Genomic DNA, 27,817 nt, shown 5'->3' with positions numbered 1-27,817 from the left:
AGCTCCGCCCCACCAGTTCCGCCTCCGGGATCCGCGGCTGCGCTTTCCCACTCTTCGCACCCCGCAGCTCCTCCTCCCTCAGCTCCGCCGCCTCCAGCTCCTCCTCCAGTCCCGTCCCTCCAGCTCCCCTCTCCCAGCTCCGCCCCTCCGGCTCCGCCCCCTCCAGCTCCTCTTAGCTCGGCTCCTCCCGGTGTCTGCCAATCGCGCTTTCCAGCTTTCACCACAGGCACCCGTGTTACCGCCGCCTCCGCCGCCCCGCGCCGCTTGGAGCCCCGCGCCTGACCATGCCCAACATCGTGCTCTTCAGCGGCAGCTCGCACCAGGACCTGTCCCAGCGCGTGGCCGACCGGCTGGGCCTGGAGCTGGGCAAGGTGGTCACCAAGAAGTTCAGCAACCAGGAGACCAGGTGGGGGCCGGGCCGGCGACGGCGCTGGGCACGCGGCTGCGGTGCCGGCCCGGCGCCGGCGCTTACCTGGGACGCCCTCCGCGGCTACCCGCTCCCCCTTCCGGGGCGGGACGGCCGCTACGCGGCCTCCGCGCCCCCGCCGCGGCGTCCGGGAGAAGCCGAAGAGGGCGGCCCCAGCCCGGAAGAGCGACCCGCGGGCGGTCACAGGGCACGGGAGGAGGTGGGCGCAGCTGGCGGGAACCGCGGGGCAAGCGGGGAGGGACGGCCCTGGGCGTGCTCGCCCCGGGGTCCGCGTTCCTGCCTGGCCGATCCCAAACCCCGGGCGCGCGAGGAAACGTCCCGCCCACGTCCCCAGTCCCGGCTGCGCGCTGGATTCGCCTGGGGCCGTTGAAAGTGCCTCTTACCCGCCCTGCCCAAGATTCCGGTCCGAGGGCTGCGGGGTCGGCTTTTTAAAAGCTCCCAGGTGACAGTCCTGAACTGCCAGAGTGCAGACTTCTGAGTTCTCCAGAGGCTGTGGTCCTGCAAAGGGTTTAAAGAACGTGAAAACTTCAGGGCTCACGTGCTGGGATCCCCTGTGCTAACTTTTCTGCTTCAGAGATGATGGACTTTTTCTTTTCAGCTTCTTCGTCGTCCTGGGACTCTGCTTTGTCCCACAGCAAGGCCGTGGCTTGAATGTAACTGCTGCCCATGTCTCAGGTCCACAGGAAGCGGTCGCCTCTGTTCAGTGAAGTCAGGCTGGTGGCCCCCTCTGAAGCCGGACCAGCGGTTCCTTTTTTTCCACTTGCCTGAGTCCACGCAGCTCTTGACTAATTTCAAGTTGGTCCCATTTCTCCCCCCGCTTAAATATCTTCCACTGTACTCACTTATTGATCTTTTTTTTTTTTTAAGTTACCGATCTTTTTGATACCTTTGGCAAAGATTCAGTTCAGCCAACATTTCCAACAAGCGGTGCTGGAACAATTGTTGGCAGCTGCAAAAAAACCCCAAGAAGTCCATCCATACTTCCCACCATTTCAAAAATGAGCTTGAAATGGATCGCAGGCCTAAATGTAAAACCTAGAACTAAAAATTTCTAGGAGAAGACATCGGAGAAGAATCTTGATGCCCTTGAGGTGGGCAAAGATTGCTTAGATACCGAGGGGTCATTATTATTACAAAGAGAGAAGGTGGAGGTTGCTGTTTGCGCTTGTTATGATAGGGGAAACCCTTCCTCCGGGTGGGAAATCACCACTGCGCAACCCTGATGATAATGTAAGTGAAGAAACATTTGTGAATGCGTATCAGGTGGTGTTAATGCACGAGTCCTTCAGCTAGAGAATTCCACTTGGCAGAGTCTTATACGGAGGTCTCGGAGGAAGTCCAGGGCTCCGGAGAAGGATAGTGTATTTAGATTTGAATGCCACAATATCTGGCAGTTCTGTTCAAGTTGCAGTAGCTTTCAGAAGAATGGGATGATAGTTTGTCTCCCGGAGGCGGTGTCCTATAAGTCGAGGAAAAATTTTTATTTGGTTTTGAGTATTTTATAATTACCACTCGATAATTAGAAATCACGAGGTGTCAGAAACCACCCAGCATGAAGTCTGGGAATTGCTATATAGTTACATTTTATGTTTTTATCATCTGGACTATAGAAGGTTAACTTCCTGACTTTTCTCTTTCCCATGAACTGTCTAGGCCCAGAGGTTGATTTTTTTTATACAGAGGACTCCCTGTACCAGATACTGCACTCGTGATGCGGTTTTTACCGTGTGGTCCTAGAGGTGAGAAGTAGAAGGGTAAAAGGAAGAGAGAATTGATACAATTCATGTTTAGGGGCCCCTTCCTGAATCTCTCCCTGAACCAAGACAAGAAATCTGGTTTGGTGCCTGGTCCTCAACTCCTCCCATTACCCATTTAAAAAACACTTCCTAGTTGGACACAGAGCCACATGATTTTACCTTCTCGTGTCTAAATTATTTAAGCTCTGCAGGGGACGTTGGCTCCAGCTTTACAGTTGACCACTGAAGTGCCACAGTGATGCCCTAGGACAGCACTGATGATGGCGTCTGAAAGTCTATTGTAACCCATTATGTCGGTCAGTTAACATGCCCAGAGCAGCTAGCTGGACCCTGAGAGCCAAGGTTCTGGTTATCTGTTGTGTAACAGGTCACCCCAGAGCGTAATGGTTTGAAACTAGTTGTTAATTGGACTCTCAGACCTGCAGTTTGGGCAGGGCTCAGCAAGGAAGGCTTGTTTCTGCCCTGTGTGGTGACATCTGGGGCTGGAGGGTCCACTTCTAAGCTGGCTCGCTCACATGGCTGGTAAGTTGGCGCTAGCTTTGGCCTGGGAGCTTGGTTAGGAACCTCAGCACCTCTCCCCACAGGGCTGCTGGAGCTTCCTTATTAGAGCATGGAAAGCGGGGTCCAAGCACAAGGATTCCAAAACACAGGAAGTGGCAGCTCCCAGTCTTTTAAGGCCTGGGCCCCGAGGTCAGTGCATCGTCACTTCTGTCACGCTGTGTTGTCACGCGCGGAGTCCTCCCAGATCCGGGGGCAGAGGCCATAGACTGCACTTCTTGACGGGGGGAGAGTGTTACTCTGTGGCCGTCTTTTAATTACCACACCCATTCGTTGTGGGTTCAGATAAACTCATCAGCCTTCTTATTTCGGGGTCAGTAAAGAGCAGTGCATGCTGCCTCCTGGCCACGGTTTTTAAAAGACCTAGAGTAAAGATCAGTCGTGACCATCTTTATGAGGAGAAGCAGGAATAGCTTTGGGGAAAAGTTGCCATGGTGACTGTATGTTTTTTCTGTCTTCCCCTGGATTGCTAGTCATATGGGGATTGAGGTTCCTTAGAAAAAATAGGCCAGAGAAGCTGAAATTCGGGGATTAAACAGTCATAACACCAGGAGTTGTTGGCACACCTTTTCTGTAAGGGGCCAGCCAACATGTTAGCCTTCGTGGACCCATGGTGGCTCTGCTGCTGTTGCATCTTACAGTTCTGTAGGTTAGAAGTCCATCACGGGTCAGTGTTCCTTCCTGGAGGCTCTAGGGGAGAATCCATTCCTTGCTTGCCCAGCTCTCAGGGGCTGCCTACTTTCCTTGGCTCTTGACTCGTTCTTCCATCTCCAGGGCTAGCCACACAGCACGTCTCTGACCCTGCGTCACTCCTCGCACCTCTTTCTCTGACCTCTTCTCTCTCCCTCTTGCATTTGTAAGGACCCTTGTAATCACATTGGGCCAGCTAGAATAATCGAGGGTAATCTCCCTGTTGTACGGTCACCTGACTAGTGGCCTTAATGCCATCTGCCACCTTGCTTCCCCTTTGCCCTACAAACGAACATATATATTCAAAGGTTCTGGGGATTAGGACATAGACGTCTTTGGGAGGCCACCCCGTTCTCAGCTCACGGGCTATAGATTATTGACCCCTGAGCCATATGATACTGTGATTTCCAGATTGACTTCACCTCACAGGTGATGTGATGTTCACGAAGGGATTACACGTAGCTCCTTAGGACTCGAGCTTGGAGGGAGTATGTAGAAATCGGTCTGTCACATGCTCGTCCCGAGGTTGGCAGTGTCCTCTTCCCATCCGTGGCAGAGCACGTGCGAGGGTAAGACCCCACTGTTAGCAAAACTCACTTTCAGATCCTGTCGACTTGAAAGATGGCATTTTTGTCTTCTAATTATTCTATTTAAAGTTGGGTAGAAGCTTCTGTTGATTCAGACAGACTACTATGTGGTATTCGAAATGCCATTTGTATTGACATTTTCTTTAGAAATAATTAGCTCTTTTAATAAAACAATACCATTGGGTATAATGGGTTTCTGATGGCAAGAGATGGGATACAGGTAATTGTGTATGTATGCCAGTGTTGTGCTGACTCGTTCTCTTGTTGAACCCCCAGAATCCTATACCTGAAATACAGAAACTTGCTGGTAGGCAATTTTCAAAGACTTTAGCTCCTGTTTGCTCTTTCTCAAGAAGCTACTGGAGGAAGCCCATCAGTAAAACAAGGAAGTGCACGAGAAAGGATCCAGGAAGTGGGAAATGGAGGGCAGGAGAGGGGTGGAGGGAGTCCCCGGGAGACAGCTGTGCACAGGTGGCAAGGGAAGGCAGCTCAGGGAGACTCGGGCAGGCTGAGGAATGGAGATCACGCTCGAGGCCTTGGACATTGTGCGATTTAGTTTGTTAGCCAAGTGTTGGGGCTGCCGTTTGTGTTCAGTACTTGGAAAACTTAGTAGATGAAGAGGTTGGATAATTTCCTCCAGGGTGAACAGACCCCCAAAAGTAGTGCATAGAAGGGAAATACAAACTTGGTGTTCAGTTTACTGTATGACTCAGCTCTGAATGGCACTGACACAGTTAAAATGGAGCTCTCAGATTTAGTTGGAAAATGCTGATCTGTGTCGGGAGGATGGCAAGATGAGATGGGAAGGCTGCACACGGGTGCGGGTGATGGGATGGGGAGGAGATAGAGGTAAATCTGCCTCCTCCGTAGTGAGTGAGAAGTCAATGCGTGATGCCCAAGAGGAAAAATCCAGATGAAGCAATACAAATGTAAGGGAGGGACTTTTTTTTTTTTTTTGCGGTATGCGGGCCTCTCACTGCTGTGGCCTCTCCCGTTGCCGAGCACAGGATCCGGACGCGCAGGCGCAGCGGCCACGGCTCACGGGCCCAGCCGCTCCGCGGCACGTGGGATCCTCCCACACCGGGGCACGAACCCGTGTCTCCTGCATCGGCAGGCGGACTCTCAACCACTGCGCCACCAGGGAAGCCCAAGGGAGGGACTTTGAAGATAAATATCTAAAGACTATATCAAGAGTTGAAATTGGCTGCCTCTGGGCTATTTATTTGCTTTAAGCCTTACAGAACCATTGGAGTTTTTTAAGCAATGTGTATGTGTAACGTTAACGAAAGTGAAAAACTAACATACAGTATTGAGCCAAAAAGAGTTAATGTAACAGGCCTGAGACAGTTTCGAAAGAGCATATGGGATCCCCTCATATATGAAAGAGGTCCCTTTGCAAGGTGGCCCTTGGCTGGCTTCTGGGAGCTTAGCTTGCGTGAGGTTTCCCGCCATTCCCTGTGGGAAAAGCTCACTGCTGAACAGTGTAAACCACGTGGTTAACACCGAGTCCCTGGCCCCCGGTGAAACCCCAGGCACTGAGTCTCCGATGAGCTTCCCCGGGAGACAGTGCTTCACGTGTTTTGTCACAGCTCGTTGCCGGGGGAATTCCCACGTCCCCTGTGACTCCACGAGGGCAAGGGCCCTTGGAAGCTTGAGCCTGGTCTCCCCACACCTCGCCCGTTTGACTTGTCCCTTTGCTGCTTTTGCTCTGTCTCCTCTCAGTGGAAGCAGTCATACCCTCGAGGACCGCCGCCTGCCGAGTCCTAGGGAATCACATCCCTGGGGGCGGTCACAGGGTCGCTTTCCTGTTAACGGCGGGCATCTTCCTTCCGCTAGCGTCGAGATCGGCGAAAGTGTGAGGGGCGAAGATGTGTACATCATCCAGAGCGGCTGCGGAGAGATCAACGACAACCTGATGGAGCTCCTCATCATGATCAACGCCTGCAAGATCGCGTCGTCCTCCAGGGTGACCGCCGTGATCCCGTGCTTCCCGTACGCCCGCCAGGACAAGAAGGACAAGGTATGGGGGCGGGGCGCCTGTGGGAGGAAGCTGCTCTGCCTTAACGGCTACATTTGTTTTCTCACTTTGTACCTCTGAATCCCTGGGAAACATCTGCTCTCTACTGTCAGCATGGAGTAAATATGCCTTCTCTGCCTGGCTCCACCAAAGGTTTGCCTTTGGACCAGCCATCACGGTAATATTTGTACATATAGAAACAGATAAAGCGTATTTTTGCAGGTATGAAAATACCATTACTATAATATAAAATTATTATACTTTACATATAATGAAAGTGGATGAAATTGTTGCGTACCTTTGTGGTGGGGGATAGAGCAAAAGACACACACACACACACACATTGTGTATCTTTGTGGTGGTGGATAGAGCTAAAGACACACACACACACACACACACACACCCTGGTGAGTATAAAACACTGGCCGAGTCAGGATCCCAGTTGTGATATCCTACCTTAGTTTTTGCAAAATGTTACCGTGAGAAACTGAGGCAAGGTTGCACCATCTCAACATTGTTTCTTACTGCTGCATATGAGTCTACAGTTATCTCAAGATACCAAGTTTAATTGATACTATTATCTCTTTTTAACCTTGCAAGAGGAATGAAGTTAATATTGTTGCATTATTCTTTATGTAACACTAGCACTGTAGGAGGCTTTGTGAGTTTCTAGAAAAACTGAAGAAGATACGGCCTCTGCCTTCAAGAAAAATCAGAGTTGGAGTTGGAGGGGAACTTGAAAGGGGATTATATTACTTTGCTGGGCCTGCGAAAACAAATGACCACAAACTGGGAGGCTTACTTAGAATGACAGAAATGTACTCTTTCACAGTCGTGGAGGCCAGACGTCAGAGGTCACGGTGCCAGCAGGCTGCACTCCCTCGGAAGACTCTGGGGCGAGGCTTCTTGGCCTCTTCCGGCTTCTGCTGGCTCCTGGCATTCCTTGGCTTCTGGTAGCATCATTTCCATCTCTGCCTGTCTTCACACGGCTGCCTTCCTGTGTCTCTGTGTGTCCTTTTGTCTTTATAAAAGGACAGCTATTGGATTTAGGGCCCGCCCTAATCCAGAATGACCTCACCTTGATCTTCACCTTAGTTACATCTGCAAAGACCCGATTTCCAAATGAAGTCACAGTCTGAGGTTCTGGGAGGACGTGAGTTTTGGGGATACCATTCAACCCTCTATGGGGAGCAACTCTTAAGCTGTTGTCCGCCTTGTATTTTATGCATAGATGGTCGGTTCCCCGGGAATCCTTTCAGTTCCATGTAACATAAATCCGTAAAACACATATTTATGGACATTGAAATGTGAATTTCAGATAATTGCCACATGCCATGCAATGTTGGGGTGTGTGTTGGGGGGGGCTGTGTGTGTGTCTGTCACTTTGTGACTTGCCTTTAGCTTGGGAGCAGCCCAAAGCTGAGGTCCCACCTGCTCCTGTGAAGCATATGACCTGCCAACTTGTCATTGATGGAGCTGCTTTTACTCTAAACTTGATTTGCAAGTTGTATGTGTGGTTTTAGCTGCTAAATTTCAATTTATTTCTTTTGTCCCATCAGTGTAGTGTGTTGTCTTAGCTCTTCCTCCCATTTGTGTGTTTCCACGGGCTTGTTCAGCATCTTCGGTCTTGTCTGTGTCACAGAGAAGCTCATATTCGGCTACCGTTTCTCTTCCATGTAACAGGAGGCTTAGTAAATTCTGTATTCTGTCATTTGTCATCAGATTTTTCTTTTTTTTCTAGTAGCTTTTGCACTTGGCCCTAAGATATTTGATACATTGCTTCTTCTTTGGTAAATTACTCCTTTTATTATTACTTGGCCCTTTCCCACTGTGTAACGATTAGGAACCCTAACTTGTTTTCTTGTTTGGTTTTTGTTTTTTTCTTTAACCCTAACTTTCTTCTTAACTGAGACAAATATTGCGACACCTGCATTTTTTGTTTGCAAGTCTGTGATTGGCAGTTACGTCTTGTTCGGAGATTGTATTTTCAAACTTTGTTTCTTATGTTTAATCATAATGAAGTCTTTGTCACATAGAGAAACTAGCATGGTCTGCATGGCTGGTGTCCTTCCCCCGCACAGGGGATGCGACGGCACTCCTGGCCTCTGGCCTCTACTTGCCAGCATTGCCCTCTGTCACCACGCCGGCGAGGAGCCCTCCAGAGCTCTTGAAGCCCCAGTGGGCTTAACTGTTCCCTGGAAGCGTGTTGTTCAACTGTCTCTTGATCCATATTCCTATTGTTGGACACTGAGATGGGTTTTCTTTGGGGGGCCATTCTGAGTACCAGTTTCTTTCCTTCCTTGCACTGTTCCTTAGTCACTTTGCTGTAAGTGTGTTTCTTGGAGACAACACGGTAGCTGCTTTTCGTTTTTACCCCGATCAGACAGTTCCGCGACTTTCTGAACTTAACCGCCGATGGAAGAGATAAGACGGTCACCGTCAGCAACACAGAAGCAAGGCCGTGATAGCAGTTGAGGGACGGCGCCAGTAGCAGCAGATTTCAGAAACGGTGCGCCTTGTTGTTGGAGAGAGCTGTTAGCAAAAAAGGAATCACAGAGGGCTGTGTTAGTTTCCAGCTGCTGCTGTAGTAAAGTACTATAAACTGGGTGGCTTCAAACAACAGAAATGGGTTCTCGCATAGTCGTGGAGGCCAGAAGTTGAAAATCAAGGTGAGGCAGGGCCATGCTCCGTCTGCAGGCTCTAGGGAAGGATCCTTCCTGGCCTCTTCCAGCTGCTGGCAGCTGCCACGTTGCTTGGCTTGAGGCCGTGTCCCTCTGAGCTCTGCTTCCGTCTTCACGTGGGCTTCTCTTGCCTCTGTCGGATCTCCGGGGCCCTCTGGGATAATCTCCCCATCTCAGAATCCTTCGTAAAACCACATCTGCAAAGGGCCTCTTTCCAAATAAAGTAACAGTCACACAGGCTCCAGGGGTTAGGACCTGATCTTTGGGCCCACCATTCAGCCCACCCCAGGGAGCCTTGACAGGTCACTGATGTGTGAATAAGTGGGTATTTAGGGACAGTTCAAGCTTTGAGATAGTGTCATTATTACATCGTTTATCATCTAAGTCAGGCTCCTGGAGAGCTTGAAAGGGGATTCTGTGAATAATGATGCCAGGAAACAAGTGTTCACCCAACTGTCGCAGGTGAGCCTGACTCTTGACCACCCTTTGTATAGCCTGGCTCTTTGGGACTGACCTTGGAGGCGGCCAGGACATGTTGATTGTTCTGGCACCATCATTTCTGACCTATCTCTCGTCAAGCTGACTCATGTTGCAGTAAGGAGAGAGACTGTTTCTCTCACCATGCTGGTCGAAAGGGAAATCTTTAATTTTGTCTGTCATTTGAGGTGTGCTTTGGGGCTTTTTAAATTGCTGCTCATAACTTTGCTAGCTATTCATTTCTTTCCTCAGACCAACTGGGCTGGCTTTGTATCGGGAAACTTTTGAAGTGAGGGTAACAAAGGATTTAGTAAGCACTTAAGAGAAATGGCCTGAGCCCGTACGTAATTCATGTAGCAGCCAGGGCGAGGGGTGAGGAGACCCAGGGTGATGGGGGAGAACGCTTCTCCCCGCTTTTGGCTTCACTTAGGTAGGCTAAAGGCCACGTAGTGTTTGAATGTGATTGGAAGTCGTCGGCCACACTCGTTCTATGGGCGCAGAAAGGAATTCTCCTCCTCAGCCCCTGGAGGAGCCCTGGGGGGCCCCACAGACGTGTCCTTTCCTTCCCGTAGGGCTGTGCTGTCTGTGGCCTCTAAGACACGATGGAATGCTGTGCGGTCCATCTATTTAGAGTTACCTGCAAAGAAGCGCAGAAAACGCTAGAGCCTTTTAACCAGATTCAAAGCTCGTGTCAGTGTTTGTAAACTCACTGCTTGTTTCTAAGCAAGTGCTGCACACCTGTCAAATTGTATTTTTGCTTTTATTTGTATGTGCAAGAAACCAGGGGCAAGTTCTGACAGTGAAGGAAAGGTTTCGTGATGACACATCAGCACAATGTACTACTAACATGGAAAAAAGATGACAATATAGTATTCATTGTAAAAAGTGTGGTACAGAGTGGTCTGAGTTCTGGGGTAAGACTTTGGAGTCAAGTGGACTTGGGTTTGACCTTTAGTGCCTTTATTTAACTCTTGTTCCGTTGTGTCTTTAGTTTCCTCCTCTGGAAGTTAAGGATAATATTTGGTGCTATTTATAAAGCGCGTGGCACACAAGTGGGCAGACTCTTTCCCAAAAGAACCAGGTGTCAGATCGTTGAGGCTTTGTGTTGAATTTGCTCCACTTCACCATTTGGTGTGAAAACAGCCATATTTAATATGTAAATGAAGGGGTATGGCTGTGTTCCAATAAAACTTTATTTATGGACATTGAAATATGAATTTCACATGCTTTTCAAATGTCAGAAAATATTGCTTTTGATTGGTTTCAACCACTTTAAAACCTAAAAACCAGTCTTAGCTCACAGGTTGTGAGGAAACAGAGCATGGGCTGTCTTGGCACATGGGCACCAGTCCTCTGACCTCTGCTGTAGTGGGTGGTCAATAATTGCTAGCTTCCTTCCCTACTAAAAACCGTATGGTGTGGGCACAGCTGGAAATAATTACTTTTGAGGGGGTAGAAGACTTGGAGCTTTTTTTTCCCCCCAAAAGTTTCAAGGTTATGTTCTATTTTCAATGATCAGATAGTTTCTTTTGATATCTTAGCTGGAAAAATAGAGGACAGTTGTGCTGACACAAATTTCTACAATCTTGTCGACTTTTAAAGCCTGCAAAGTTTACACTTTTTAGCAGGGCAGCAGCCGATACATTAAATAAAAGTTGGACTCTCTGGAGAGTCTTTGTCCAGGTTGGTCTGGCTCACAAAATATTTGACCTTTATCCATTTTTCATTAGGGGAGTCGAACGTTTCCTTTTCGGTTGCTGTACCTTGACCACCTTTGTTGAAACGTCATACAAATTTTTCTCTGCCTTGGCTATAAAGTCAGTTGAAACTTGTGAATCCTTTTTCCTGCAAGATGCAGTTGGGGGTTGAGGCAGATTGCAAAGGACGGTCCAGAAACCAAATCTGAAAACAGAGTTTGAAGACGGAGATCAGAAAGTATGAATTTAAAAATTACGCCTGTTCTTTGGCTCTCGGAAGTAAGAAATGCTCAACGCCGTGGAGAGCGGAGGACTCTGTCCGTAGGTTATCAGCTTAGAGAAAGAGCCCCAAATTGATGAGCATTGTGAGTCAGAGTCCCAGCTATCGATTTGTTCTTTTAATTATCTTGGAATTTTGTTAGACTACATAATTCTCACAGTTAGTGAGGTGAATGACTAAGCCTTGGAAACTTGGTGTTACAGAGATCCTATTATTAAATATTTATCGAAGAACTGTCGTGTGCAAGGTACAGAGCTGGGACTGCAGATGATGTGGAAATCTCCGAAACCAATTCTTTGCCCTTGAGGGACGCATAGTCTAGTTGTGAATTATGCATCCTACGTAAAATATCTTCTGATGTCAGTCTTTAAGCAGGCGGCGTAAGGTGGTCCCATGTGGTGGGGACCAAATGCCGTGTCCCTTTAGAAGGGACAGATCATTTCTCTCTAGATTTCTCAGAGTACCTTAAAGTTTGGAGATTGGAACCAGATCTGGAGGATCAAACACATTGGGTCTGCGGAGATGGGGGTGGAATAAGGGTAAGGTGGGTGTGCAGGTGTAGATGGCAAGGCTTAGAGTGTTCTCCGGAAGAGGGAGGGAGCGGGCCCAGTCCCCACTGAGGGGAGGACCCCTCCTGGAGGTGCAGGGATGGGGGTGGGGCAGACCAGGCCTCAGTAGCTAGAGCTGCACTGGTGGGAGGGCTTTTTATCCCAAAGGCAACGTGGGCCAGAGCAGGGGAGCTGCTAACACGATGAAAACGTGACTTAGGTGAGCAGGTCGAACGATTTAAACAAAATTAGAAAACTGTTTCCCCATGATCTCACTTTCTGGAAACATCAAATGGTAACACTTGGGCTGTTTCCTCTCATTCTTTGTGAAAAAAATGTGTGCGTTTGTGTGTGTGTATTATCATCAAGTAATAGGTTTCTTTTTTATAAAAGAATGGTGTTATTAGAGAAAATAAAAATCTGTTCACATTGTGATATAATTCCTGTGTGTTTTTACATGAATGTACTCTGTGTGTGTGTGTGTCTGTCTGTGTCTTTAACAGAGATCATTTGTTACTATTTTGAATGAAACCTTTTTTGTTTTCAGCTTTGAGATATAATTGACATGTGACGTTGTAAGTTTGAATGAAATCTTCTATTAAGCTTACATTTCCTTTTTTGTGGTGTATAGGAATAACATTGTTTACAGCAAAATGCTGAACTCTTTCCCTAGGTCTAATCATGCCTGTAGAGTCCCTTGGATTGTTTTGACGTGGACAGTTACTGTCCATTATTTATGGTGTGGAACCTAAAGCTGTGGAGAAGTTGGGTACCTTCAGAGAGGGTACAGTGTCACGCTGCGTCTGTTTCTCTGAATATCAAATTATCCATCACCTTAAGGTGTTCTTTCTTGGATCTGGTTTTTGTCGAATTTGTAACAGCCTTCGCTCCCAGCTGTGGTGCAGAAACTCGTCTTTAAGGGCTGGCCTTGGCCTTCAGGGCTCTGCAGGATGTGCCCCTGCCTCTCTCCCGGCATGCCCTCGCACTCTGTCCTGGACCACTGCCTGTAGCCACGCTAGGATTCGTTCCGTCCCTCGATGTGATATCTCGGCCTCCATGACGTCACACGGGCTGCTCTTGCTACAATACTGTTCTCCCGCTTCTGCTGGCCTCGCCTTCAAAAGCACTTTCCTCAGAGGCGCCTCTGACAGCCAGTGTCTTTTAACTTGATGTCCTTCATGCTCTTGTCTGTCTGTCTGTCTCTCTCCCGAGACCTGTTATTCTGCACAGTTGTCACAATTGGAATTATATAAATTGTGATATTACATGTGTTTATGTTTAATTATTTGCTTCTTTGATATTTGTTTTCTATACCCAGTGTCAGGCACACTGTCTCACAGTAGTAGATGTAAATAATTAATATTTGGTGAATAAAATGGGTTGAGTATCTTTTGCTATTATAACCTATAACTTTCTTTATTAATAATGAAATCATTTAAATAACTAAGTTTAAATTATTGAAGTATTAATTTTGAATTATTAACGTGAGTTTTCTTCACGTGTAATAAAGCATCTGTGATTCCTCTTTCTTCTATAAATCTTAGTGGGAGAAATCTGGAGGTCTCCACCTCTCCCCTGTTATAAAATCCGTGCCTTTATATTTTAGAGTCGTGCTCCGATTTCGGCGAAACTCGTGGCCAATATGCTCTCGGTCGCTGGGGCGGATCACATCATCACCATGGACCTGCATGCCTCTCAGATCCAGGTTCCAGCATTTTCTTTGTTGTTCTTGGTTATGGTGGGGGCTTAGTGCAAGTGGTTAAATCCTAACGCCCTGTTAAGTTAAATAATTTTTGAAGGAGGTAACACTACATGTGTTTTTAAGTTTGTATATGGCAACTCTTGGATTTTCATCTTTTTTACTGAACTTAGAAATATATTTAATGTTGATATCGCCGGTCTCCAGCACCACCTTCCCTCTACTCACTTTTAGAGGAGCAGGAATGGCTTCTTGGTAGTAGACTCTATAATTCCATCTCAACTTCTGGAAAATAAGTAGAATGAGAGAGTCATAATGAAGGTTTTTTAAAACTCTTCATAACTTAGTTCCGTAATCTGGTAAACAGGCCAAATTACACTGTGCATACTCTGTGGTATAGTGAATGTTGACTTATTTGGCTTATAATAAGGTGTTTAAGAAACAGCAAAACTCTCACCCACTGATCTACAAAACCATTCTCCTGTTCCTCAGGATAGAGCTGATCATAAGATAACAGACCATGTCCCCGTATTGAACTGAAATCTGCTTCTGGAACATATCTGTCTTTCGATTTAATTCTGTTTGAATTAAGAAAAGGGAGTCTGCATAGACATAGAAAAACGGTTACCAAAGGGGAAAGGTGGGGGGGGGATAAATTAGGAGCTTGGGGTGAACAGATACACACTACTGTATATAAAATAGGTAGACAACAAGGTCCTACTGTAGAGCACAGGGAACTATATTCAGTATCTTGTATGATGGAAAAGAATCTGAAAAAGCATATATATATATATATAACTGGATCACTTTGCTGGACACCGGAAAGTAACACAACCTTGTCAGTCAACTATACTTCAATTTTAAAAAAAGAAATTTAAAAGAAAAGAAAAAAAGGAGAGGCAGTTGAAAAGGCTTCTTTTGAATTCAAAATTCAAGTTTTATTTCATGAAAGAGAAGATCTTTTTAAAAACCCCGCATTAACGTGACACCCGCTTCTCCCCTTAGGGGTTCTTTGATATCCCCGTGGATAACTTGTACGCGGAGCCCGCGGTCCTGCAGTGGATTCGGGAGAACATCACCGAGTGGAGAAACTGCATCATCGTTTCACCTGACGCCGGGGGCGCCAAAAGGTACTGCGCAGGCCCAGGCGGCACAAGGCAGATTTAGATTTGTGTGTTTGCCGACTGCTTTTCCCTTTCCATATGTGCTAGATAAGGAAGCATGTCTTAAATTACTGAACGGTTTATTTTGCAAATGAGCAACTAAGTAGCCAACAGGCTTCACCTCCAGAGCAGAGAGCTGTCATCTTTAACATTTCATCACTCATGAAAGGAAACAAAAATGCACACAGGCATTTGGTTTCAGCAAAGAATGTTTTGAGTTTTTTAAGTTTTCATTTCTGATTATAAAAGCAATGAGCCTAACTGGAAAATAAGGCTTTTACTTAACAACACGATTGACCAAGCTAGTTCTTCTTACTACAAACACTTACAAATGGAAGCCGAAAGAGAACAATTTAAAAATGCGTGTCCGCACAGCAGCCAGATAGAAAGGGAGATGTCTGTGGCCAAGAAATAAAGAAGGCTGACAGCCGCACTCGGGGTGGCCTGGGGTATGGGTGTCAGATCCAGGAAGAGGCGGGTGGCTTGGGAGAGGCTAATGCCCTCATGGGGGCCTCCAGAGTGAAGGGAGATGGCAGGGAGACCCCCTCCCTGCAACCTGGGGAGGAAAGCCAATCTTGCCCGATGCTGGGAAAATTGACCCCAGGCCACAGAGCCGCGGCCGAGGGAGAATTCCACAAGCCCAGCTGTTCAGTAAGCACTCCCCTCTGAAGACCACCTCATTGTGCCTGACGATCCCAGTTAGAAAGCTGAGGGGGCGCAGCCCACAGAGAGCCAGCGCCTGCAGGTAAGAGGGCGGCGGGCGGCCAGCCCCGCGGGCTCACAGGACAGTTGCTAGGCTGCAAACGGAGCATGTTGGGCGGAAACTGACACGGCACTAAAAGCATCAGAGCGCAGGTGCACTGAGTCGCCTAAGTGATGGTACTAGCAGATCCAGAGGGCTTTGCAGAGACTCAAGGAATTAAAGAGCAATCAGTACAGACAGTTGAGGATCGGGCTGAAGATGATGGAACGCCGACGCAGAGTGCTTTACTGTGTGCCGAGACTCGGCGAATCAGCCACCTTGTAGAACTGCGCAGCTGCTCTCTGGGGGCGTAAAGAGTGCAATGGAGTTTTAATGCCCGGGCCGGGGCCTCTGTCAGGGAGGGAGAGGTAAAAGAGAGCTCCGTCCACCAGTCCTGTGAGAAAGCAAGGAAGCTCATCAGTCTGTGCGTGCTAATAAACCTGCCACGAGAGAGTGGTGACCATCCAGCTTGGGGACATCTTTAAAATGCGAATGCCCGTCCCTCATCCCTTCCACGGCCAAGCTAAGGACCTAGAATCGAACTGAAAAGCTCCCCTTCGGGTGCAAGCAACCCCGAGTGTTGTCTGCTTAAGACAACAGGGGAATGTGAGCAACATTTTGGAGTAATTTCTCTTGGAAATGCTTGCAGTTACTTAGAAACTTACTGAAGTCATACGATGGAATCTGCAGGCGAACGCACTGGCCTGCTCGAAGGTTAGAGGTGAACAAGTGGGTTGAGAGGGAGTATTAGACGTAACTTGTTTTTAGTAACAGCTTTATTGCGGTGTAATTCCCATACCTCCAATTCACCCATTTAAAGTGCGCAGGTCAGTGGGTTTTGTGTATTCGGAGTTAGACATCTGTCACCACTGTCTAATTCCAGAACATTTGCAGTCACTCCCCACTCCCTTTCCCTCCAGCCCGTGGCCACCACTAATCTCCATTGTGTCAAGGGAATTGTCTCCCTGGGCGGTTATATGTGTGTGGTTTTTTGTTTGTTTGTTTGTTTGTTTTTTGTGGTACGCGGGCCTCTCACCGCTGTGGCCTCTCCCGTCGCGGAGCACAGGCTGCGGACGCGCAGGCTCAGCGGCCACGGCTCACGGGCCCAGCCGCTCCGCGGCATGTGGGATCTTCCCGGACCGGGGCATGAACCCGTGTCCCCCGCATCGGCAGGCGGACTCCCAACCACTGCGCCACCAGGGAGGCCCTGGGCGGTTATATGGATGGATCATAAAATAAGTGGCTTTCATGTCAGGCATATTTCTTTTTTTAAAAAATTTATTTATTTATTCATTTATTTAATTTTTGCCTGCGTTGGGTCTTCGTTGCTGCTCGCGGACTTTCTCTAGTTGCAGTGAGCGGAGGCTACTCTTTGTTGCAGGGCGCGGGCTTCTCATTGCGGTGGCTTCTCTTATTGCAGAGCGCAGGCTCTAGGCGCTTGGGCTTCAGTAGTTGTGGCTCGCGGGCTTCAGTAGTTGTGGCTCGCGGGCTCTAGCGCGCAGGCTCAGTAGTTGTGGCGCACGGGCTTAGCTGCTCCGCGGCATGTGGGATCTTCCCAGACCAGGGCTCGAACCCGTAGCCCCTGCGTTGGCAGGCGGATTCTTAACCACTGCGCCACCAGGGAAGCCCAGGCATATTTCTTTTTTGGACCAGAACAACTTAGTTTGATAGCTAACAGGCCAAAAGAATAATAGATTCCACAAACTTGTGTGGCCTTGTCTTTTCCCCATCCCAACCCTATTTTTTATATATAGGCTGATGTCTCCCATTTTCTTCTTGAGGGGCCTCTATTCTTCCCAAAGTCAGAATGATGCTTTTCAAACATATACTCCCCTTTTTATTTCACACAGATGAGAATATGCTGCACATACTTCTTTGCTGTGTTTTTTTTTAAAAGCGTGTTCCGCCTTGGCAACACTTCCCCAGCTGTGCAGTAGGTCTGCTTTCTTGGTCTTCGCAGCTGGGTGATAGTCCTTTGGGTGCGGATGTAATGATTCCTTTAACTAGTCTCTCGTTCCTCTTTAGTAGGTGCCGTTGTTTATGTTCTTAGGCACATTCCTGCAGCACAACGCTCACTTTCACATTTCATATACTTATACAAGTAGGATACGTTCTTAGAACTGCTGTTGCCAAGTCTAGGGGCATGAGCTATTTAGGTTTTGATGGACACGGTCAAAATTTGGTCTTTGAAAGAAGTTAGTCTTCCCTGGTGGCACAGCGGTTGGCAGTCCGCCTGCCGATGCAGGGGACACGTGTTCGAGCCCCGGTCCGGGAGGATCCCACATGCCGCGGAGCAACGAAGCCCGTGCGCCGCAACTACTGAGCCTGCGCTCTAGAGCCCACGAGCCACAACTGCTGAAGCCCGCGCATCTGGAGCCTGTGCTCTGCAGCAGGAGAGGCCACCGCAATGAGAAGCCTGCGCACCGCGGCGGGGAGTGGCCCCCACTCACTGCAGCTAGAGAAAGCCCACGTGCAGCAGCAAAGACCCAATGCAGCCAAAAATTAAATAAATGAATAAATAAATTTTAAAAAAATATGAACTCAAAATTCAAGTATAAAAAAAGAAGAAAGAAGATAGACCATTGGGATTAGCAGATAAAACTACTATATATAAAATAGATAAACAACAAGGATCTACTGTATAGCAGAGGAAACTATATTCAGTATCTTGTAATAAACCATAATGGAAAAGAATCTGAAAAAGAATATATAAATATATAGTTATTTATTTATTTTTAAATAGATATGATCATAACCAACTTCAACTAATTTTCTTCTTAAAGTGACATTAGGAAGTGTGAAGGAAGTTTTTTTTTTTCTTTTTTTTTTAAACATCTTTATTGGAGTATAACTGTTTTACAATAGTGTGTTAGTTTTTCCTTTACAACAAAGTGAATCAGTTATACATATACATATGTTCCCATATCTCTTCCCTCTTGCGTCTCCCTCCCTCCCACCCTCCCTATCCCACCCTCTAGGTGGTCACAAAGCACCGAGCTGATCTCCCTGTGCTATGCGGCTGCTTCTCACTAGCTACATCTATTTTACGTTTGGTAGTAAAGATAAGTTCATGCCACTCTCTCACTTCGTCACAGCTTACCCTTCCCCCTCCCCATATCCTCAAGTCCATGCTCTAGTAAGTTTGTGTTTCATTCCCGTCCTACCACTAATCTCTTCATGACCTTTTTTTTTCTTAGATTCCATATCTATGTGTTAGCATACAGTATTTGTTTTTCTCCTTCTGACTTACTTCACTCTGTAGGACAGACTCCAGGTCTGTCATATATATATATATATATATATATATATTTATAAGTGAGTCACTGTGCTGTACACCAGAAACTAACACAACATTGTAACTCAAGTACACTTCAATTTTAAAAAAAGAAGATAGACCAGTTGACCTTCCCAAGTATGGATGCCAGTGACTTTGTACACAGGCTTGCTTACACAGCAGATGATCGGACTTCTTTTACTTTACAGATCGGCTGAGTGATAACATGGCATCTCCTGTAAATTCCAGTTGCGTGCATAAGGTTGAGCGCTCCTTCTATCACGTTTCTATTTTGTTCCTACCTTTTGCATGTTCTGTCAGCCGGAGGCCTCTTCCTCTGGCTTGTGAGGAGGAACGTGCAGGCAGGAAGTGACATCTTTGCTTCTCGTGTGTGGCAAATAAGTACCCAAGTTTTTCACTTCTTCCCTTTTTGTATTTTTCTTCTCTGCAAGACTTCTAAAACATTCTTACGTAGTCACATTTATCTCTGTTTCACATTATGGCTTCTGGGTTTATGAAGGATCACCCTTTAACATTTTTCTTCTCCCATGATTTCATATGTTTTAAGGGTTGCTTTTTTCCTTTTTAATGTTTTGATTTTTCTCCCATCTGAAATTTGTTGTGGAATAAAGAGTGAATTAAGCATCCACCTCCCCGTGTCCCCAGCTATCTGAATTGTCCCTAAAACTCTTCAGTAATCAATTTTTCTCACATCGATTTGAAATACCATCTTTTATTATATACCAGGTTCCCCCATCTACTTGCCAACTCCTGCTTAAAAGGTGCAGAGTCAGCTAGCCAGAGGAAATGGCCAGCAGCAACATGCTCTTCTCGTTCAGACCCCCTGCCCAGCACTTGCGCTCCGGTCACCCCTGCTCCCTCTCGGCCAGGAAGGGCGAGCTTTTTAGGGGCGTGCATTTCAGATTGTTTTGTCACCTCCATTCCTCCCCAGTTTTGCTACACATCCTTGTCGTCCTCATCTCCTGGAGTGAGCTGTTCCCCAACCGACAAAATAGCCTCGCAGGCAACGCATGATACATAGAGTTGACATTATCTGTGGCTTCTTTGTTTGATGCACGAAGTCGTATTTCACCAAGAAAAATAGATATCTGACAAATTGGAACTTGTCGTAGAAGAAACTTTGAGGCTTGATTTGTTCCAGGTACAACTCAGTATCTCCACAAAACTTAATATCGCCACAAGAGGTCACTTGTGGGTAGAAGAAAATAAACCTTAGAAAACACACCACTGTTGAGATAGTCAATATTAACGTAAAACTTGTCTGGGAAGTTGGTGAAGCTAAATAATTCAGATTTGACTTTTTTCTGTTTTCTTTTAAAGAGAATGTAATAGTGTATCCAGAAGAAATGGAAATCAAACTATGTATTATTTTTGTCCTAGTTTTTTCCACCCAAGATTTCTACATGATACACTGTCTCAACATCATATGTTAGGAATAGGTATTAAGTCTCAGTTATACACCAGGAAAAGAAGAATTGGAACCTGCGGAGAGATAGGAATGTTCTCGCAGCCCAGGGGGCTTTTTGCAGGGATATTTTCCTTTAGTCTGTGCTTCCGATGTTACCATTGGGTACGTGAAGTGGCTGGAGCTCCCCCACTCATGTTCCACGCCTGTCCCCAGCCCCCAAAACCACATAGCTCAGCTTCTTTCCCACGCAGGCCTCCGCGCCCCCTGCTGGTGCGTTTGTGCACAGGCTTCGGAGAGCGGATCACATGGCAGGACGCAGGTTACGCTTGGACTTGAGTTGCTTCGAGCTTCAGCCCCAAATGGTGGCGCTTCCCCACCGTACCGAGATCTTCCTGGTCCTTACAGATAAACAAAATTTTAATATACACGCACATACATAAGGTGTTCAAGAGTCTTTTCTTGGGAAAACCTGTCTTGTGTTCTGAGGAACTAACTTTCCTTAATGGGAGTTTAAATGGCTTATGTTTTATGAAATCGGCGTATAGATAGTAGTATATGTTTTAGGGCAATTATGGGGCAAAATTTTGGGCAGCATTCAAATTCTATATGTGTGTGTGTGTGTGTATTTATATATATATACACACACACACACACAGACACACGGCACAATTTCAAAGGCTACTGGTTGTTGAATGTTCTCAGAAACAAGCAGGGGTAACGTGTGGTACACAGTCCCCTTCATGCTGCCCTCTTGGCCCCAGAAAGTGGGTTCCTCTCAGCGACTTGGCCACACTCAGCTTGACCAGAGCACCCGTGGAGCGCCACTCTTGGCTCCCAGCTGAGGAGAGCGCAGTGAATGGGACCAGGACTTAAGCAGCGTCTAGAGGTCGCAGCGTCCAGTCACTGCGCACTAAATTAGGGTGTGTGAGTGTATATGTTTCAGTCCCTCAATAAAAAGTTGTTCGGCTGAATTGCATCACGAGTGCCCGTCATTTCAAAAAGTGAAACGGGAAAATCTTCACGTCACCTTATGTCTGTGGCATTATTTTGCACTGTTTCATCATTGAAATCTATTCTTCACGGGAAAAACCTAGAATGTTCCGGGCTCACTAGCAAGCCTGGCCTGCCACGTTCTCCTCCTCTTGCCAGTTCAGGCCTTTCAGAGCTAATGACTTCTGAGCATTTGCCCTAGTTGCGCAGAGGCCTGGACCGTGACTGCCATTTCTGGAGGCCTCGAGTCCGGTGAAGCCCCTTGTCCTGAGCATACAGATTCCATGGCTACGCTCACCAGGACTTTGTCCCCGCCGGCTGCTCCCTACACCGAGCAGTTAGTAGTTTCTAAGTCACTTGCTTTTAGTTGTGCCTCTGACTTTAAAAGGTACCCACGAACACTAACCTGTTGAGTGTCAGCTTTTTCGCCAGGAGTTTTCGCCCATGGTCAAGGCGCCCTGGCTTTCTTCCCCAGCTGCCACAGACGCAAGGCCACATCCTAGCATGTGTCTCTTTTTTAAATGAATCTAGAGTTTTTTAATATAATTCTGGGAATACGTTTTCAGAATTAGTCTAATTTTTTCCCCTACGTATATTTTTTAACTTCTGATTTTATATTGGAGTATAGTTGGTTAACAATGTTGTGTTAGTTTCAGGTGTACAGTGAAGTGATCCAGTTATACATATACATGTATCTGTCCTTTTTTCAAATTCTTCTCCCATCTAGGTTGTTACATAATATTTGTTTAACATCTTTATTGGAGTGCAACTGCTTTACAGTGGTTTGTTACTTTCTGCTTTACAATGTTACATAATATTGAACCGAGTTCCCTGTGCTGTACAGTAGGTCCTTGTTGGTTATCTGTTTTAAATATAGCAGCGTGTACACGTCAATCCCAAACTCCCAATCTCTCCTCCTTGCGACCTTCCCCGCTGGTAACCAGAAGCTCGTTCTCTAAGTCTGTGTCTGTCTGTGTCTTTGAGCAGGGTCACGTCGATCGCAGACAGGTTGAATGTGGAATTTGCCTTGATCCACAAGGAGAGGAAGAAGGCAAATGAAGTGGACCGGATGGTGCTGGTGGGCGACGTGAAGGACCGCGTGGCCATCCTTGTGGATGACATGGCCGACACGTGTGGCACCATCTGCCACGCTGCGGACAAGTATGAGCGTGGCTGGGGATCACTGAGGAGAGTGTTAGGGCATCTCATTAAGAAAGGAAAAATGTCAGCTGTTAGAAACGAGGCTCACTTTTCCGAATTATTACTGATCGCGTAGTAGTAGTTTTTCAGACCAAAGTCAATTCTAGGCCTATTTTTGTTTTCTCGGTAGGGAAAAAACCGTGGGCCTTTATGGCCTGGTTTTCATTTTCAAGGTTGAACTTTCAGTGTAGTTTTTTAAAAGTTCAGAGAAGGTGCTTCTCCTGAAACTGAGCACAGGAGGAAAAAGACAGTCTTTCGGCCTCTTCAGGCCCTCGCTTCCTTGGCTCGCCTTCACTCCAGCCTTCTCAGCCATTGGCTTCCAGGGACTTAGAGCTGGGCTGTCCCGCTTGGAAGCCACCACCCAGCCGTGCACGGCCGCAGAACGCGTGGACTGTGGTCCGTCTGACTTGAGATGCGCTGGGAGGGTAGAATGCACAGCAGGTTTCAGAGACAGAACAAAACAAAGAGTGTATAATACCTCAGTTTTGTGTGTTGGTTGTATGGCAACATGGTGACATTTTGGCTTTACTCTTTTAAACCTGGGCGGTTTTGTTCCCTGGGAGACATTTGACAATATCTAGAGACATTTTTGGTTGTGACAACTGAGGGGGGAGGGGTGTTGCTGTTGGGTAGAGGCTAGGGATGTGCTCACAGCCAAGAATTATCCAGGCCCAACGTCAAGGCTGATAATGCCTGATTTAAGGGAATGTAAAGTGTTGGGCCAGCACATACCTTAAAAGCTCCTGTTGTAGACTGATAAATGTGAGTGAAGCTGGTTTCCTCTTTTCCTTTATGGAACACACTATTGCTTTTAAATTCACACTGAGGGGAAATGTTTCTAGAATATTTGTGCGCACTTAATTTTGTTCTCTTTTATTTTATAGGCTACTCTCAGCCGGAGCCACCAAAGTTTATGCTATCCTTACCCATGGGATCTTCTCTGGGCCAGCTATTTCCAGAATAAATAATGCCGCCTTTGAGGCTGTTGTTGTGACAAACACCATTCCCCAAGAGGACAAAATGAAACACTGCTCCAAGATTCAGGTACTGGCTACACTGCAGGCAGAGCCAAGCAGGGAGGCAACTAGCATCTTGTGCGTGTGACCGCTTGCTAAGCAGATGTCAGTAGAGGTTGCAGCTTCCCGTAATGGGAAGGTATGACACATGTTAGATGTCTGGGAAAGGCTGGGGCCAGCAGAGGTCAAAGTTATAAATAGTAAGTGAATAAAGCCAAAGTAAAGAACGTTAAGAAACGGGCTGTGCTAAAGCTAAACAGAGTTACCACATGACCCCCCCTGGTCCACCCCTAGGGTTATTCCTCCCAATCTGAAAACGGCTGTTCAAACAAAACCGTATGCACGAACATTCACAGCAGGCCTTATTCACGGTAGCCAAAAGGTGGAAATGACCAAATGTCCACCGACAGTTGAATGGTTAACCGAAGTGTGGCCTCTTCATACGATGAAATATTCATCAGCCTTAAAAAGGAAGGAGATTTTGATACATGCAGCAACATGGATGAACCTTGAAAGCGGTAGGCTAAGTGAAAGAAACCAGTCACAAGAGGACAAATGTTGTGCGACATGTAGACTCGATTGCGCTTACCTGAGGGCACTAGAGTAGTCAGATTCATAGAAAGGGGAAGTAGAGCGGTGGTTACCAGGAGCGGGGGATAGGGAGTTAGTGTTTAATGGTGCAGGGTTTCCGTTTGGGACGATGAAAAAGTTTGGGAAATGGTTACATACCACTGGGAATGTAATCAATGCCACTGAGTTCTACACTTAAAAATGGTTAAGATGGCAACTTTTGTGGTACATGTCTTTTGCCGTAGGTTTTTAAAATGGGGGAGGAAAACGAAGAAGCAGCTTGGCTGTGTCAGGGGTCTCCGAGCTTTACTCCTTCTCTCCCTCCTGACTTGGGAGGCCCCCAGAGAGTTGGCAGTGATCGCTTTACACCAGCTGGCCTGAAATAAGTTGAAGGGGTTTGAGTCCTCATTTTGCCTCTGTGTCTTGGTGAACGTTGGCAAGTCCTTTCATTGCCGGAAGCCTCCGTGCCCATCATTAGAGCACGAAGATGGGTCAGAGTGATCCGCGTCGTGATTTCTCGTGCGTCGGAGAGCAACGCGGTTCATTCGGCACCAGGAGATTCATTAGAACATGGTCAGAATAGCTGCGCCTTAGATTTTCATGTCTGAGTCTCAGTAGTTGAGAGTCAGCAAATTAAGGCCCCCCGGGCCCAATCCAGCCCACCATCTGTTTTTGTAAATAAAATTTTACTGAAACACAGCCATGCCCATTCCTTTATGTATTGTCTACGGCTGTTCTCCTGCTGACCCCGGAGTTGGATGATGATAGCTGTGCTGTCAGACATGACAGCTTCTGTGTTTTCAGAAACCAAGAGAGAGAAAAACCTTCCACATGATGATTGAGTAAAATTAATTTTAAGACGACAAACACCGAAAGTAAAGGATGTCTCTGGTTAACAGCAGCCCTGAAAAGCCTTTGAAGTATCTGCACTGAAAAATCTCACTTCCAGGATCCCGTACAGGATTGTAATTTGAAGACAGACCTAAAACTGTCTGTCCTCTCAGAAGAAATGGTTGTGGGGAGGTTCGATAGCAGCGCGTCTCATGTGCTGGAGAAAGCGTTTCTAGGCTTTCTGGCTTCTTAAGTTTCCAGTTAAACATGACTGAGATGTCCCACTTTCCTCTCCTCTTTTCTGTCTTTTCATTGGTGTTTAGGTTATTGACATTTCGATGATCTTGGCCGAGGCGATTCGAAGGACCCACAACGGTGAATCTGTGTCTTACCTGTTCAGCCACGTCCCACTGTAAATCCAGGATGTGAGGTGTGGAAGCAAGCCTGCTCTGGCTTCTCACTTGCGTGCATTTGTCTGATTTATTAGCTTTAGGACTAAGCAGTTACATTAACGCAAAAGCATCAGATCTTCGTATACTCCGAGGTCCACTGGTTTTCCCCCTCTTAAAGCTCTCGACCATTTATTTTCAGTTTGGTGGGGGGAGGGCAGTGGTTATTTGATCATTCAGTGAGCAGTCTTAAATGAGAAATGTTTTTGTTATCGTGATTTGTTCTGATAGGTGACCTTTTTTCCTTCGTTCTGTCCGTGCTTTGAGGCCACAACTTTCAAGTTTATAATTCCATTGTGGAAGTTCATAGTTTATGTATATCAGGGTTACCAAAGGTCAGCCCAGATTAAAGCCTCTGTGTAAATATAAAATGATAATGCCTATGGACATTTGGGTGAAACCCTGTAGAGAATTAACCTTTTGCTTCTAAGAGAACCTTAGAGAATTTATAATACCCTGAATTTTGAGTATTTGTTTTAGTGATCAGGTTTCCAATATACCATTTTGGTTATTATGCTTAAATTGGACCAAATTTTATGTAGCTGAAGACGGCCACTGACACGTTTATTTCTGGTAAACATTGGACATATCAGAGGCAATGTAGTTCAGTATTTTCTTATTGCCACTTCTAAAAATCATAACTGTCACTTATCTGAAATACCTTGTTTTAAAATTCCAAAATTATGTTCAGCAATAGAGCTGACTGAGAAACTGTTTTGAGATAGTCTGCAAGTTCACTGTCACATTCATGCCGTGTCCATCCCAGATACACCTCATGTCCTGCCATCTTGTTTTTTTTAATGTCCCGTTTTTAGCTCTAGCTTTTACTTTGCCTTTTTTCCAAGAGTTTCATGTTGTGGATTTCCATCACAACAAAGACTTCTTCCCTAAGTCCCCTCACATTTACTAGTCTGATGTCTGTTTCGCTTTTAACATGAGAAAAAGGTGAATTGTTTGTGGGTGCCTCCAAATACGTATTTAAATATTATTTCTTTAGTGTTGATCTCACGGTCTTTTGCCTTTTGTAATCACAAGTAGCAAGCCTCCTAGGCAACAGATTATTGTAACTAAAGCTGTTACATGAAAAATGTGGGTGAGAAAGGCCTACAAAAAAGGGACAAATGAGGAAACATTAGTTGCTCCATGAAGTTAATGCTCAAATGGTGGCGCGGGAGTGACGGTGGAGGGAAGACAGCTTTATCCACAGGTGGCTTTTGATGACTGCTGAGTGAGGTGCCCCCATCCCCGGTGGCGGGTGGCAGGTGGCAGGTGGCAAGCATCGACTCTGAATTTTCCTAAGTGCGCGTTGGTGGGCGCCCAACCGAGTGCTTCCGCCCCCGAAGAAGAGAATGTGCCCGCACAGACGAAGCCCGGGAATAATAAATAACAATCTCCTTCTGCTGGACCGCAAAAACTTGAAGAGAAGAAAGTCTCTGATCTAAATTCTGTGGGTGGAAAAATGAAATCTGTTTAAGTTGTTAACAAACCTGAATAGCAATCTTTAAGGTTTCAAACTTCAGTACAGCAGAGGGTGAATCAAAGTTTAAAAGTATCATCTCAGTCATTGCAGAGACGAGCATTTTGCTCTTGAGAAAAAAATCACAGTGCAGCCTGGTTAAGGTCGGCTATGCAACACGATGGACGTTATCTAGAAGAGTTGATTTCAGATATGTAAAGAGCCTATTTAGATGTATGTAATTTTTATTTTTGACAAATGAGTGATATCTGTATTTCTTGAAATTTCTATGCATAGAGAAATGAAAATGTAGTCATGAACGCACGCAGGTAGACAGCTTCGCATCCCAGTGTAGACACGTTGACAGTGACTAAAGCCAGTTGATTTAAAGGTAGTCCTTTCATCTAAGAGTTAAGAGTCTAACACATAGAGCTAGTTTTAAAACAATGATCTTCAGATAAAGAGATGAAAATCGGTATTGTCATTCTCGGAATTAAGAGCTGATTGTTTCTATGGTTATTTATCTCCACTTTTGTATTTTAAAGTACTTCTGGTACATCTATCAACTAAATAGACTAGAGGCAGCCCCGTGCGGCGGCAACGTAGACCTTAACTATTTGATGGTCCAGTTCACAAAAGATGATGAAGACGGCCTTGAGAGCAGCTTAATCCCAGAACTCGTGCGTGCGTCCCTTGCTGCTTATGCGGAAACATTTCAGTGAAACCACCAAATAGGTTGGCCCTGTCTGACTCTGCTGCATGGCGGTTGACTTGGCGTACATCTAGCCGAAAAGGGGAGCCAGAGAAACATGAATATACCAAAGTTGCTCAGTTTCCAACTTACATTACATTAACCAACTTAAAGAGATTCGTATTATAACTTTCCTTTGGTAGAGATGATGTCAAGTAGATTCAGGAACTACATCATTTGCAGTGCTTGTATTAATTTAGAATATAGGATTCGAAGATCTTCCAACACTGTACTAAAAACATTTCAATAAAATCATGCTCCTCCTTTCATACATTGTATCATCATTGTGGAGTCATACGTTTTGATGGAGTGATGTGTTTTGATGGGTACCTTGAAGTGTTTGCTACATCCTGGCTGTAGCCCAGCATATATAAAGTTACAGAAAAGACAGAATTTCATGGCAGTCAGCTCTTCTCCATTTTGAAGGTGTTTCCGAAGAACTGATGAGCACTCTCCTTGCCCCAAAGCATAATATCTGGGCCACGTAAGAATTCTAGATGTTTCCTATAAAATTGAAGATTGCACTGT

The 27,817-nt window shown here is 46.3% G+C and overlaps 1 protein-coding gene across 1 annotated transcript; it reads left to right on the top strand.

Annotated features, from left to right (window-relative positions):
- Positions 1-27,572, top strand: PRPS2 (phosphoribosyl pyrophosphate synthetase 2). The gene is made up of 7 exons (XM_059049990.2): positions 1-406; positions 5,856-6,039; positions 13,326-13,424; positions 14,424-14,548; positions 22,004-22,177; positions 23,101-23,260; positions 24,957-27,572. The coding sequence occupies exons 1-7, from the start codon at positions 285-287 to the stop codon at positions 25,047-25,049; spliced, it is 957 nt and encodes a 318-aa protein (XP_058905973.1). The 5' UTR covers positions 1-284; the 3' UTR covers positions 25,050-27,572.
- Positions 27,573-27,817: the final 245 nt, after the last annotated feature.

Source organism: Kogia breviceps, chromosome X (genome assembly GCF_026419965.1).
Source record: "Kogia breviceps isolate mKogBre1 chromosome X, mKogBre1 haplotype 1, whole genome shotgun sequence".
Taxonomy (NCBI): Eukaryota; Metazoa; Chordata; class Mammalia; order Artiodactyla; family Physeteridae; genus Kogia; species Kogia breviceps.
This window is presented reverse-complemented; position numbering and strand designations above follow the sequence as displayed.

Excerpts from the sequence above, each read along its gene's own strand:
- PRPS2 (XM_059049990.2), top strand. The coding sequence starts at position 285 with ATGCCCAACATCGTGCTCTTCAGCGGCAGCTCGCACCAGGACCTGTCC. Across the intron at positions 14,549-22,003 it reads GACGCCGGGGGCGCCAAAAG|GGTCACGTCGATCGCAGACA; the intron begins GTACTGCGCAGG and ends GTCTTTGAGCAG. Across the intron at positions 22,178-23,100 it reads ATCTGCCACGCTGCGGACAA|GCTACTCTCAGCCGGAGCCA; the intron begins GTATGAGCGTGG and ends TTTATTTTATAG.